This window comes from Corythoichthys intestinalis, chromosome 18 (assembly GCF_030265065.1).
Source record: "Corythoichthys intestinalis isolate RoL2023-P3 chromosome 18, ASM3026506v1, whole genome shotgun sequence".
NCBI lineage: Eukaryota > Metazoa > Chordata > Actinopteri > Syngnathiformes > Syngnathidae > Corythoichthys > Corythoichthys intestinalis.
This window is the reverse complement of record NC_080412.1, coordinates 43355001-43370544: the sequence shown is the minus strand read 5'-3', so window position 1 is coordinate 43370544 and position 15544 is coordinate 43355001. Positions and strand designations below refer to the sequence as shown.

Sequence of the window (15544 nt, the reverse complement as noted above, 5' to 3'; positions counted from 1 at the left end):
TGTCTGATTCCACTCGGTCAGGTTTGACGGCCACGCCAACAATGCAGGCCCCCGATTAATCGGTCCCGTGCCCCGTCAATATCGTTATGAAGTCTATGGCTTTCGGTAAATCGGAATTGATTTAGATGGCTTTCTCATTTTTTATTTTCTCATTGAAGGAGTTTGAGTCAACTCGTCACAGAACATCGTATCATTGTCCGAAGAATACCATCAAGAAATATTTTCTACTCTCCAAAAGGTCCTGCACCACTCTCGCCATCCTATATTTTTCCAGATCTGCCCCTGACTTTGAGTGTCTATAGAACAGCTTTACAAAACTTATGAATTGTGATTGACATTTTGCAAGCCTATAAAAACTGATATACAGTTCCTGACAAAAGTCTTGTCGCTTATCCATTTTGTAGAAACAGTTGCTAATAACCTGACTTTTAATTATTCTATTGGTTTCAGAAATGGCTCATAAGAAAGCTAAGACCCTAGCAAATGACGTGGAATGTACAAAAATATATTTGTTTCAGTGAAAAAAGATTTATCATTTAACGAAGACATAAAGGTCAAATTTTGGCAAGACAAAAGTTTTGTCGCCTACAGACAGTAGTGTGAAAATTGAACAAAAAATGTACTTCAAATAGAAAAATATGTTACATAACATAAGCGAATTAAGTAGTAGTGCTGTTAGATCCAAATTTAATATTTTGTATGACTTCCATGGACTTCGGCAAGGATTCATACAATTTATTGATGAAGTCATCAGGAACATCAAAAAAAGCAGTCTTGCATGCCTCCCAAATTCTTAGGTTTCGTCTTCCATGCTTCCTCTTTTATCCTACCCCAGACATGCTCAATGATGTTCATGTCTGGCCAGTCCTGGAGGATCTTGATTGAAGTATGCGATGCAGCACCATCCTGCTGCAGAATTTGGCCCTTTTTATGGTTAGGAATGTAAGATGCAGCTAAGATTTGTTGATATTCCAGACTATTTATGTTGCCTTCCACCCTGCAGATCTCTCGCACACCCCCATACTGGATGTAACCCCAGACCATGATTTTGCCACCACCAAACTTCACTGTTTTCTGAGTGAATCTCAAATCCTTGCGGGCTCCAGTAGGTCTCCTGCAATAGTTGCGGCGACTGTGGTGTAATTCAATGGAAGACTCATCTGAAAAATCCACCTTTTGCCACTTTTCCAGCGTCTATCATTTTGACAGGCTGTGGGCCTCGACAAATGCCGCACGTTTTTTTTTGTCTTTTGTTTAATGCTGGTTTCTGGGCACTGATTCGACCATGGAGGCCATTTCTAGACAGAATTCGACAGGCTGTTCTGGTTGACACAGGGACTTCAGGTGACCAGGTCTCGTGGAGCTCTGCTGCAGTGGGAAAAGATCAAGATCCTCCAGCCCAGTCACCAGACATGAACAGGTTAAAAAGAGGAAGCATGGAAGACGAAACCCAAGAATTTTGATGAACTCTGGGAGGCAATAAATTGTATGAATCCTTGCCGAAGCCCATGGAAGTCATATAAAATATTAAATATGGATCTCACAGCACCACTACTTAATTTGCTTATGTTAAACATATTTGAAGTACAGTATATTTTTTGTTGAATTTTCACACTTTCTGTAGGCGACAAAATTTTTGTCTGGCCATAATTTGACCTTTTTGTCTTCATTAAATGATAAATCTTTTTCAGGGAAACATATTTTTGTACATTCAGTATCATTTGGGAGGGTGTTAGTTTTCATGTGAGCCATTTCTGAAACCAATTGAATAATTAAAAGTCAGGTTATTAGCAATTGTTTCTACAAAATGGATAAGTGACAAGACTTGTCAGGGACTGGATTAAAAAGCTATAACTGTCCTCATTTATTCAAGATTTGTACAGTGTGCAGGTCTCAGCTTGCTTAACACATCTACTCTAACTAGGTTCATTAATTCATCACCTGAGGCGTGTCCCCAAGGTACATGGCGTCCAAACTGCTACTTGGAAAAACATGCCTGTATTGTTAGCATGTTGTTTCCCTTCCGTCAATCTAAGGGCGGTGGCGATTGTGTTAGGTTTATTCGTGGCTGCTGACAATAAAAAAAAAAAAATCACAATTAGAAGCAGTTTATTTGTGAATACGTTATAACTGGACAGAAATACTGCATGATTTCACACAATTATTGCTGTATGTGTTCACAAATAGGAGTGTAAAGCACCAATTCTGCATCAATTCCTTCAGTGGTAGAGTTTAAGTTCATGAAAGTGTCATTATATCACAACCTGAAGGTAAATTCGAAATATATGTCAACAATCCTTGAAAAATACTTGCTTGGATATGTACAGTAGGGGTGCCCGCTACTGGCTATACGTGTTAATAATGTAATTATTTGCATGTATGTGTAGTAAAAATAAACGAGATTGGTCGACTAGTCAATTGCAATTGACGTAATGGGCACGCCTGGTGAACATGATTGGAAATCCATGCAAATACGATCTCTCAAGGCTTGTTGACATATATTCGAAATGTATCATTAGCTTAACTAATTCACTGCCAACCCAAGTGAGAGGTATGTGTTGTGGTCGTTAGTAAAAGACTGACATTGATATTGAAAAGACCTTTTGACAGCAATGGACGTCCAATCTGTTTCAGACTAGAAGCAACCATTCATTCGCTTTCAGCATCCAGGATTGGACATCTATTGACAGCCAACCCGAGTGAAGCTATATGAGGTCACAAAACAAAAATAAATAAAATTCCCCAGATTAAAAAACAATTATCACGTTTGTTTTTATTACTTTTCAATTTATTCTTTGAAGTTTTTAAAAAAAAATTTTTAGTCAAAATCATATTATTTATGACTAATGGCTTTTTTTAAATTTGCATTTTGCTTAAAAATTCTTTATGATTATTTAAATAATTGATTACAGGTAGTCCAAGGGTTACGAAGTACTTGACTTACGCAATTTCGACTTTGCGACGCCAAAGTCTCGTCCACCATTTTGTCTCCAGTCGTTTTTTTGTTTCCAAGTCGCGTAAACAGTGCCTAATTATTTTTCTTAATTTTATTAATTTGAGGTGTTCTGTCCTCACTAAATGTAGAGTTTTGCTTCCTTCATTTTTGACAATTGTAAAGCTGTAACACACATATTTACACTTATGTTCAAAACGACACGCATGTTAACAAAACACTTGACACAAAACAATTAGGTGTTTAAACTTCCAACTAGTCTGATCAATATGTAAACTTAGTAGATTAGCCTAATTTGCCTCACAAAAGTCCGCTAGCTTAAATACTAACATATTTACAATTCTCATAACAAATCGCTCACACATAACTCTAGCTCTAAACTTTTTACAAATGCATACACCTATATTAGCCGAAACAACTTACAGCCTTACGTGGGCCAAACCAGAGCGCAGCTGTCCTTTACCCATGTCATACGAGACTCTGCTCCTCAGTCATAAGGCGACAGTCCTGTAAGACCCAACACTGCCACCATAGGGTAGTGTATCCTCCATCATTAAACAAAATGCAATACTTTTGGACTTTTAGGGGTAGTTATTTTGGGGTACTTGAAGGGTTGATTTTGACTTACGAGGAAATTTGGTTTTGCGCCAGGGTAGGAACGGAACTCATTCGTAACCCGGGGACTACCTGTATTTCCTAAATTGATCATTAATTTTATTTCAAGTGATTATTATTACTGTACTTTTTTATTGCCCATCGCAAAATATGTTCGGGCACCACTAATACTAGAATTGAATATCAAATGGGAAACGCAAAATATTGTCTGCAAGTTTGAGAGCACTGTCCAATACGACTGTAATAAAAACATTTAGGTAACACTTTTCAATAAGGGTCCCTTAATTAACATTAGTTAATGAATTTTAGACAGACTCATGTTTAAGTAACATGACAATAATTCATTTACTCTCTTATCTAACGTATTAATATATTAACATGAGTTAATGCATTTTAAGAAAATAATGTTTCAGTAACATTACAATAATTAATATAATTGCTTATCTAACATTTATTAATATATTAATTAACATGAGTTAACATTACAATAATTAATATAATTGCTTATCTAACATTTATTAATATATTAATTAACATGAGTTAATGCATTAGTTAATGCATTACCAGACAGTAACTAATAGTTTCGTAACATTAAAAATATATATAGGCCTATATAGGGTTAGGGTTTGTTAACTTAAGCATTTATAATTTCTTAGTTAAGGGACACATGTGCTACACTTTACAATAAGGGTCCAAAAAACATTCAGTAATGGTTAATTAAGGTTACCCTAATTTTTGCACTATAAGGCGCACCTGACTATAAGCTGCGACCCACCAAATTTGGCACGAAAAAGGCATTTGGTCATAGATACGCTGCACTGGACTATAGGCCGCAGCTGTCCTCACTGTATCATGGGATATTTACACCAAAAGATATTAACTGGTAACACTTTATTTGACAGCGGCATCATGTGACTGTCAAACAACCAAATGAAGCACCATGAAGCTTTGAACCAATTGGCTGCAAAGCTTTATTGCTTCAAGAAGCTTCATTTGGCCATCACTGCTCCCATGGGGGAAACAGTCAACCACTGCTGCCATCTGTTGTCAACACTGTCGTCATCCAACATGCCTCTTAGCATGCATTGCAGGGCTACAGATGTAAATAACAATCAAAAATCATTTTCTGTGCTAAATATTTCTTCAGTTACTGTTCCAGTTGTTTCCTCAATTGCTAGTTATGGTATTTGCGGCTAACACTTTATTTGACAGTGGAGCCATAAGACTGTCATTGCACAATCATAATAATGATTTGTCTCTGTCCTGAGCATTCATGAATGCTTATAACTGATGTCATTAAGTGTTATCCGGCAAATGATCTCACTTTTGAATGGATGCAAAACATCCAAGATGGACAAAAATTGAGTTAGTGACATATTTGCCAAATGACACATAATGACAGAAGCATTCATAAATATCCATGATAGCGTCATGTCATAATTTTGATGATCTTATGACAGTCTTATGACACCGCTGTCAAATAAAGTGTTACCTTAAAAAAAAAAAAAAAAAAAAAAAATAAGATGCACTGGACTATAAGCCACAGGTGTCAAAATGAAAGAAAAAAGTAGTGGCTTATAGTCCCAAAATTACGGTAAATAATAACGTACCACATAAGTATTACTTAACCTTAAATAACCCATATGTGTCCCTTATCTAAGAAATTGTAAATGCTAAGTTAACAAACCCTAACCCTATATAGGCCTATATATATTTTTAATTTTACCAAACCATTAGTTACTATCTGGTTATGTATTAACTAATGCATTACCTAATGCATTAGCTAATCCATTAATTCATGTTAATTAATATATTAATACATGTTAGATAAGGGATTAAATGAATTATCGTCATGTACTTAAATAGGGCTGCAGCTATCGAATATTTTAGTAGTCGATTAATCGATGGACTAGTAAGTTCGAATAATCGAGTAATCTGATAAGGAACATGAAAAATTAAAGTACCTGAGCTGAGCCTCAAACGATATATATATATATATATATATATATATATATATTTTTTTTTTTTAATGAGGATCTATGTACAACAAAAGAACAATTGGCTGACTTACACAGAAAAAGTCTGCTAGCTTAAATGCTATAAAATGCTAAAGTTTTTTCACAATGCTCTTAACAAATGTTTCAGACACATATTCCTACAAAATACGGCTAAATATACCAATAAATTATGAATGCATTAAAAAACATCAGCTCAAATAAAAACTTAGCTTACAATGGTCTTAACAGGGAGCTGTTGGATTCAGCCATGTGAAAAGAGGCAGACCAGAGGGCAGTGTATCCACCCTAATCAATTAATCTAAATGTGCAACGCCACTTTTATTAAACGAATACTCGAAGCAACAAAATTTAATTCGAATATTTTTTTCTAATCGAATACTCGAGTTAATCGATTAATCGTTGCAGCACTATACTTAAACATGAGTTACTGTCTAAAAATGTATTAACTAATGTTAATTAAGGGACCCTTGTTGTAAAGTGTTACCAACATTTATGATAAAAAAGCGCTAATTAGACTCAAAGCTGATCCAATGGATCCAAAATGAAATACATGATATTTACAAATACTAACCGTAGTGGCGAACATATATCAAAGAAAGTGCGCTCGTGAAGTGTTTCAATTAGGAGCCACACATAAGACACTCGTCTTTGTTGGCGAGCGAACATGCCATGGCGGCCAAGTTGTGCTCTTTGGCCGTCTGAGCCTCTTTTAGCTTCTCTTTGTCGAGGGTGAACTGGATCGGGTTGGCTGCGGGCTTCGTCCTCAGGTAGTACATGCCTGTTTTAAGACCCTAAACAGAAAAAGTTAAGCAAGTCAGGTCGTGGAAAACAGCTCGGTTGCCAGACGTCGGACTCACCAGCTTCCAGCCGTAAAAGTGCATGCTGCTCAGTTTGCCGTAGTTGGGCTCGGCAATGTGGACGTTCAACGACTGGCTCTGGTCAATGTAAGCGCCGCGGTCGGCCGCCATCTTCAGGACAGTTTTCTGAGAGATTTCCCACACCGTTTTGTACAACCGCTTCAGATCCATCGGAATTTCCTCGATTTCCTGTTTGAAAAAAATTCAATAGGAAACTGCCTTCGCCAAGGTTGTGATAAACATGCTTACCTGGATGGAACCGTTCTGAGCAATCAGTTGGTTCTTCATGTGATCACTCCACAATCCTCTCTCCGTCAGGTCCTTTAGTAGATGAGGATTGACAACCTGCCGGCCAGAGTAAGTGGGTTCATAAAATGCTAAATAGCATGTAGAGTAATATGAAATGGTAACATTTACTTTATTTATATACAGTATATGAGCTGGGTTTTTTCCAATGCTTCTGCATCGAAAAGTGCACTGACACATTACTTTAGGATACAACCTACAGTAGAAGTGAACATGTCTGAAGTGAGAGTTTATACATAGACCCCTAAGAAACGATACACAAGATTGTGATGAAGTAATACTCACACTTCAATTAATATTAATAAAGTCGACTAGAAACTGCAATTTCTGGAGAAATTACTATGGGGTTTTGCTGTGGAAAATACACATCTTAACCCCGCCCAGGTGGATTTGGGGGACACGCACTATTGATATCTGGTCATTTCGTGTTGATTTGGGGACACGTTTTTTTTTGCAATTGAAAATGAATGGGAAATTTGGACGTACATGGCCGTCAATGGCATTGGCTTATATATGCGTCAATGGAATCTTAGTTCATTGGCATCAATAGAATTGACATAAATGGCCGTCAATGGCATTTGTGTACATGAGCGTCAATGCCATGTAAATGCCATTGGAAATTTGGACGTAAATGCCCGTCAATGGCATCAGCATACATACTGTATGTGTCAATGGAATCTGAGTACATTGGCATCAATAGAATTGACATAACCGGCAGTAAACGGCATCTGTGTACATGGGTGTCAATGCAATATAAATGTCATTGGAAATGAATGGGAAATTTGGACGTAAATGCCCGTCAATGGCATCGACTGACATACTGTATGTGTCAATGGAATCTAAGTACATTGGCATCAATAGAATTGACATAAATGGCCGTCAATGGCATCTGTGTACATGGGCGTCAATGCAATGTAAATGCCATTGGAAATGAATTGGAAATTTGGACGTACATGGCCGTCAATGGCATCGGCTTACATATGCGTCAATGGAATCTTAGTGCATTGGCATCAATAGAATTGACATAAATGGCTGTCAATAGCATTTGTGTACAGGGGCGTCAATGCCATGTAAATGCCATTGGAAATGAATTGGAAATTTGGACGTAAATGCCCGTCAATGGCATCGGCATACATACTATATGTGTCAATGGAATCTAAGTACATTGGCATCAATAGAATTGACATAAACGGCAGCCAACGGCATCTGTGTACATGGGTGTCAATGCAATATAAATGTCATTGAAAATGAATGGGAAATTTGGATGTAAATGCCCGTCAATGGCATCGACTGACATACTGTATGTGTCAATGGAATCTAAGTACATTGGCATCAATAGAATTGACATAAATGGCCGTCAATGGCATTTGTGTACATGGGCGTCAATGCAATGTAAATGCCGTTCGAAATGAATGGGAAATTTGGACGTACATGGCTGTCAATGGCTTCGGGTCATATATGCATCAATGGAATTTAAGTACATTGGTATCAATAGAATTGACATAGATGGCCGTCAATGGCATCTGTGTACAAGGGCGTCAATGCAATGTAAATGCCATTGGAATGAATGGGAAATTTGCGCATACATGGCCGTCAATGGCATCGGCTTACATATGCGTCAAAGGAATCCTAGTACATTATCATCAGTAGAATTGACATAAATGGCCTTCCATGGCATCTGTGTACATGGGCGTCAATGCAATGTAAATGCCGTTCGAAATGAATGGGAAATTTGGACGTCCATGGCCGTCAATGGCATCGGCTTACGTATTCGTCAATGGAATCCAAGTACATTGACATCAATAGAATTGACATTAATGGCCCTCATTGGCCTCTGTGAACATGGGCGTCAACGCAACGTGAATGCCACTGGAAATTTGGACGTACATGGCCGTCCATGGCATGGATGTGCATGGCTGTCAATGGCATAGACTTACTTGGGCGCTAGTTGAATGTCAATGTCAAACCCTAACCTTTCATGGTAAATGGTCAAAAATCATAAGGACCTTGTTTTCCTGCCATTGAAAATGAATGGGAAATTTGCACATACAAGGCTGTCAAGGGCATCCTATTAGAAATGAATGGGACAGTTTTTGACAAATTTAGGAGGAACTGTTTTTTTCCAAATTCTGTATACAACCCCTTACCTACCCGGAAAAGTTATGTGATTTGGTCAAAAATTGTAGGACAAGTAACGTTTTGAATTTGAAAAAACAAAAACGTGTTTACAGGCAAACAGAACATTTTTAGGGGTCGTTCAAAAAAGTCCCTGCGTCACACGAAAATTCCAGTCGTTTCAATATCGGAACGGTGCCGATCGGTCAAACGGTTCAGGCTGTGCGGCGTGCTGAAAACACGCGGAGACTAAGAAAAGAAGCAACTCCATATTATAATCGTAGGTTCCACAAAAATGATACTTCACATGTCTACCAAGCATGTGCTGACCTGAAATTCTCCTGAGAGCACCCTCCGTGTGTAGATGTTGCTTGTGTAGGCTTCGATGGACTCATTGTTCCCGAGGATCTGTGCAGTTGAAGCTGTGGGCATGGGAGCCAAGAGAAGACTGTTCCTCACGCCATTCCTGAGACACACGGGAAGACGAGCAGAGTCCGTCCAGAAGCTGTTACGAGTCACCAAAACATGCTATCATGAGTGCTTACCTGGATATTTTCTCCTTCAAGGATTTCCAGTCCCACAAATCAGTCGGGGTTCGCTCCCACATGTCATACTGAAGGATCTGATGAACAAAACACGAAAAATGTAGGTTTGGATCATCCACATGGTACTAACTCAGGATGGATTAGTTTCATTAAACCAGTGGTGATTACTCTAAGACTGCAAGCTTCCCCTTAAATGTCAAAGAATAAGTGATCAAATGTATACATGTCATTGACTAACTATGCACATCAATGCGCTCAACGGTTGTGCAGAAACAGCTTCTTATTACTGGTTACGACTAGTGCTGCAAAGATTAATCAATTAACTCGATTAGTAAAAAGCTAGTGTTTATATTTAGTTTCATTGAGTTGGGTGGATACACTGCCCTCTAGTGGCAACAATGAATATGACATAACTTGTCCAACGGCTGAATCCAACTGCTTCCGTTAAGGCCAACATAAGGCTGGAAGTTTTTGTTTAAGCTAATATGTTTGTTTATGTACTCATAATTTAGTTTAGAAGTACTCTATACTTATAATTTTATTGTGGGTATGTGTGTTTGAACGAAAAAGTTAGCATTTTGTTTAGGGCTGTCAAAATTATCGCGTTAAATCGCGGTAATTAATTTTTTTGATTAATCAAGTTAAAATATTTGACGCAATTAACGCACAAATGCCCCGCTCAAACAGATTAAAATGACAGCACAGTGAAAGGTGTACTTGTTGTGTTTTTCAGAGTTTTGCCGCCCTCTGCTGGCACTTGGGTGCGACTGATTTTTTAGGCTTCAGCACCCATGAGCATTGTGTAAGTAATTATTGACATCAACAATGGCGGGCTACTAGTTTATTTTTTTAATGGAAATTTCACAAATTTCATTATAACGAAAACATGAAGAGGGGTTTTAATATAAAATTTCTATAACTTGTACTAACATTTATCTTTTAAGAACTACAAGTATTTCTATCCATGGCTCGCTTTAAGAGAATGTTAATAATGGTAATGCCATTTTGTTGATTTATTCTTATAATAAAGAAATACAGTACTTATGTACCGTATGTTGAATGTTTATATCCATCTTGTGTCTTATCTTTCCATTCAAACAATAATTTACAGAAAAATATGGCATATTTTATAGATGGTTTGAATTGCGATTCATTTTTAAGCTGTAATTAACTCGATTAAAATCATCGTTTGACACCCCTAATTTTTGTTGCATTTAAGCTAGCGGACTTTTGCTACGGAAGTTAGCCATTTGTTATTTTGTTGTACCAGTGTTGTTTTTTACAGCCCTTTTAATTTTCATTTTAGTCAGTTTTCATTACGATAATACTTATTAGTCTTAGTCATATTTTAGTCACCTCAAAATGTGTTTGTCTTCATCTAGTTTTTGTTAGCGAAAACTCGTCAAGTTTTAATCGACGTTTACTAAAAATGTTTTCATTTGTAAAATAAAATAAAAAAAACTAAAAGATATAGGAATAAATAAAGGTTTACATCTATTTTGTATGAATATTCAGACAAGCACATATTGTAGCATCTACAAGGACGACGCTAACTAGGTGTTAATACACACTCAGCAGGAAACAGTGCATTATTTTCAATTAATTATACCCACCTGGACGCCACGAACGGTATATGGAAAAAGTTGTCCGAGAGTTAAAGAGGATAGTTGCATTAGCTTGATGCCAAAGCGAATGCTATGCTAACGCTACAAGTCACCCCAGATAGCAGACCGACGTTGAAAAGATGTTGGATCAACATTCCGTTGTCGATCTTTTATCGTTGAATCAACGTCACTTTTGCACCCTCAATTAATGTTGTTTCTACGTTGAAATCCTTACAAAACCTAAACGTCATTTCGATTTTTTGATAATATTGGAACAACGCTGAATCAATGTTATGTTTTCGACCAAAACGCCCGGTCATCCATAATTCAATGACTTTTCAATCGTATTTCCCAGTCAATCGTAAATCAACTATTCGTCAACATTAGTTCATCAACTATAAAACACTGTTAACTAGGGTTTTTTCGATCATGTTTTTTTGCTCCCGATCCGATCCCGATCGTTTTAGTTTGAGTATCTGCCGATCCCGATATTTCCCGATCCAATTGCTTTATTTTTTTTTGCTGCTCCGGATTCAATTCCAATCATTCCCAATAATTTTTCCCTATCATATACATTTTGGCAATGCATTAAGAAAAAAAATGAATAAAACTCGGACGAATATATACATTCAACATTTATTATGACAATAAATCCTCAAGAGGGCATTTACATTATTAACATTCTTTCTGTGAGAGGGATCCACGGATAGAAAGACTTGTGACTTTATATATTGTGACTAAATATTGCCATCTAGTGTATTTGTTGAGCTTTCAGTAAATGATACTGCAGCCATTCAACCCAAATGCATGATGGGAAGTGGAACCATGACTGTGCGTAGTGCTACCAATTGATATATCTTCTCTGCGTTGGGAACTAACATAAGGTGTTAAGAAAAAGATCAATTGCTACCTTGCTTCCCCACATTGCTTCCCATTATATTTCTAATCGTAGGGAGAGGGATTGTAAGGCTTTAGCTTATTAAAAAAAGGCTCCAAAGGCTGCCAAAATTCACTCTACTCATTTTACGCTGCCTTTTATCCCTCTAAATGGGTAAAACGGCGCCATTACAGATTGAGCGCAACAATGCGTGAGTGGATCGTGCAACGCATGCATTAATTGCGTGAAATATTTAACGTGATACATTTTTTAAAAATTAATTACCGCCGTCATCGGGATAAATCTGATAACCCTACCTTAAGCCTAAACTAAAGACTCTGGATGAGTGTGACATATTATGTCTGTAACGTTAAATACAATTAGAAAACGATTTAATTAAAAAATATATATATATTAAAAAAAGGCATGGCCGATATTTTTTGGCCGATTCCGATACTTTGAAAATGACGTGATCGGACCCGGTCGATCGGCATCCTGGTCGATCGGGACATCTCTACTGTTAACCCAACAATCACTTGACATACCATAGAACAATGTTGTTTCAACGTCACTTGGTGTCGAAAATTTCGTTGTCAACCATACTGAAGATTTTGATGGAAACGTTTATTCAATGTCGGTCTGCTATCTGGGACATTTAGTGTGTGATGATCACTCAGCACAGACCTTTAAAGGCTAAAGCAACATTGCATATTCTCTCTGGCAAAAAATGAAACATTTTATCGTGTTTGCTAGCCCGGATACTGGCGAGCAGCAGCATGTCACATGAGTGACACAACCGCACACTGCTACGATGCAAGCTAACTACACATGAAATGTCACACATTGTGAACAAGTAACCGAAACCATTGTTCATTTTTGTTTCGTTGCCATCTCATTTGATAAAAACTGGCATTAGTCTTGTTACGTTTTAGTCCCCCAAGACACATTTTTAACTCGTTATCGTCTCGTCATCAAAAAATTGTTCATTGATGAAATATTTTTGTTAGGGGTGCACGATATCCATTTTTTGAAATTGATATCGATAACTCCCTGCTCCTCAAGGCCGATACCGATACGATAACCGATAATATATATACAATTTTTCAATGTATATTCACCTGAGTTTTTGAACACCTGTAAAATACTACTGGTTGATTCAGCTTAGATTTGCCTTTGACCGAAGTAGAATTTTCATGATGACATGAACATTATTATAATAAACAAAACAAAGACGGTAAAAAAACTTTGCATATTGGAAAAACAGGAGTGGAAACCAACGCACAAATCCCAATCCGACACCGTGCCAAAAATATTATTAATAGGGCCGATAAAATTTCATGTAATCGGATTTATTGGGATTACTTCATAATTCCTATTATCGCACCGATAATTATCGGACCAATAATTATCGTGCACCTCTAATTTTTGTCAGAGTCATCGTTGACCAAAACAACACTGTCATGCAATAATCTAATTGTAACATGTATGTTGTGATGCATTTTTTTGTCAGAATTTCGGGGGGCTAGGAACAGATTAGGGCATTTGTACGAAAAACGCGTCTCTAGCTACGGAATTTTCTCTTTACAAAACTATTTCCAAAACCAATTCATTTCGTACGTAGAGGCTCCACTGTATTTGGAGACTGGCTTCTGTCACTCTAGTTTCCGTCCCTACCGAGCAGCCCCTCCACCGACACAAAGCACTCACAATCGGACACACTTTGAGTTCCCCCTCCTTGAAGGACCAGCAACTCACCCCCTTGCTAACAGGAGAACCAGCGTAGGTTTCATAAGGCCCGCATTCAGCCGCGAGCTCGCAGCTGGCCTCCAGGGCGGCGTAGTAGATGGTCTCAAATATTTGGATGTTGAGCAGTTGAGCTTCCTGGCTTTCGAAAGGATACCGCATGAGGATGAAGGCGTCGGCTAGTCCTTGAACGCCAATTCCTATTGGCCGGTGACGCTTGTTCGATCGCTTGGCCTGTGGAAAAGGACAGGTGATGAAACACACTAGCCATGACCCAATGAAAACTAAAGCGTACCTCAGGCACAGGGTAGTAGTTGATGTCTATGATCTTGTTAAGGTTCTTCACAATCACTTTGGTGACAGACGCAAGCTTTGTGAAGTTGTAGGTCTTGTCCGAGGTGACGTACATGTTGAGGGCGATGGAAGCTAGGTTACACACAGCCACCTGTGTAAGAGTCACCTTGCGTTAAAACTAGGGCTGTCAAACGATTAACATTTTTAATCAAGTTAATCACAGCTTAAAAATTAATTAATCGTATTTAATCGCAATTCAAACCATCTCTAAAATATGCCATATTTTTCTGTAAATTATTGTTGGAATAGAAAGCTAAGACACAAGACAGAGATATACATTCAACATACTGTACATAAGAGTACTGTATTTGTTTGTTATAATAATAAATCCACAAGATGGCATTAACGTTATTAACATTCTCTCTGTTAAAGGGATCCACGGATAGAAAGATTTGTAGTTCTTAAAAGATAAATGTGAGTTAGTTAGTTATAGTAATTTTATATTTAAAACCCTTCTTAATGTTTTTGTTTTAATAAAATTTGTAAAATTTTCAATCAAAGAATAAACTAATAGCTCAACATTGTTGACGTCACATGGGCTCCCTGCCGTTCTTCCACAGTGTCTTGAACGACGTATGGTAGTGATTGAAATACACCACAAGGTGTCAATGGCGAGTTTTAAATTATAGATCTAGCCAAGCCAAAGTCTGAGTAAGTTTTATGTGTATTTTGTATAGCCATTTTGATTGGGAATGCCAGTTCTCTTTGCATCGAGCGCTTTTCTTTTTGTGAGCGATAGGAATATTATTTTTGTTGTGCTTTCACTAAATTATACTGTAGCGACTTAACTGTTCCGGCCAAATGCATGATGGGAAGTTGGGCAACCATGACTGTCAGTGGTGGCTGCAAATGGTATATGTTCTGCGTTGTGTTCAATACAGCGTGTGAAGAAAAAGATCAACTCCTGTCATTCTTCCCCACGTCGCCCGCCACAATAGTTATGTTTGTTGTGAAAGAGTTGCCAAAGCTTATGTCAATAAAAGGCACGGTCCAATGAACGTCTGTGTCCACTCGCATTTCACTACCTTTTAGCTCTCAATGTGCAAAAACGGCGTCATTGTAATCTGTATGAGGCAATGCATGAGCGGGTCATTCCGTGCATGCGTTAATTGCGTCAAATATTTTAATTAGAGCTGAAACGAATACTCGAGCAACTCGAGTTTAAAAACTGATCCGAATAATTTTATTCACCTCGAGGAATCGTTTAATTTTGCCAGCTCTAAGCATCACGTTTTGCCCGGACTACTTTTAATGCGGGACAACGCGCTGACATCATGTGCGTAGAGGAAGAAGCAATAAAACATTAAAAAAAAAAACTTACTGCAGTCGACAGCCGCTACAAACTACGCCGACGTTGCTAAAAACTCTGCCCGCATGTATGATGCTACGATGGAAGCAGGTAGCGTCTGATGCATCTCATAAATATCACATGTATAAAGAACTAGATGCGAAATGACAGACTCGGCTGCGTCTGGGTGGCGTTAGTAAACAGCCGCCATCTTAAAGCAGTAGATTTCTCAGCGCTAATAAATATAACGTAACTGTCACTCGATCACG

The 15544-nt window shown here is 37.8% G+C and overlaps 1 protein-coding gene across 2 annotated transcripts in view; it reads right to left on the bottom strand.

The window, feature by feature from the left end:
- Nucleotides 1–2184: 2184 nt before the first annotated feature.
- The window catches only part of LOC130906296 (ribonucleoside-diphosphate reductase large subunit-like), a 24212-nt gene continuing 10852 nt past the window's right edge, over nucleotides 2185–15544 (bottom strand). The window contains exons 13-20 of one of the 2 annotated variants that reach the window (XM_057820465.1): nucleotides 13929–14078; nucleotides 13646–13867; nucleotides 9410–9486; nucleotides 9195–9330; nucleotides 6693–6788; nucleotides 6444–6632; nucleotides 6158–6377; nucleotides 2185–2705 (exon numbers count right to left, since the gene is read on the bottom strand). In XM_057820465.1, coding sequence (XP_057676448.1) covers nucleotides 6207–6377; nucleotides 6444–6632; nucleotides 6693–6788; nucleotides 9195–9330; nucleotides 9410–9486; nucleotides 13646–13867; nucleotides 13929–14078 — 1041 coding nt within the window. In that variant the 3' untranslated portion in view covers nucleotides 2185–2705; nucleotides 6158–6206. Of the gene's footprint in view, nucleotides 2706–5921; nucleotides 6378–6443; nucleotides 6633–6692; nucleotides 6789–9194; nucleotides 9331–9409; nucleotides 9487–13645; nucleotides 13868–13928; nucleotides 14079–15544 lie in introns of those variants that run through there. The other variant, XM_057820464.1, reaches the window with a different exon arrangement.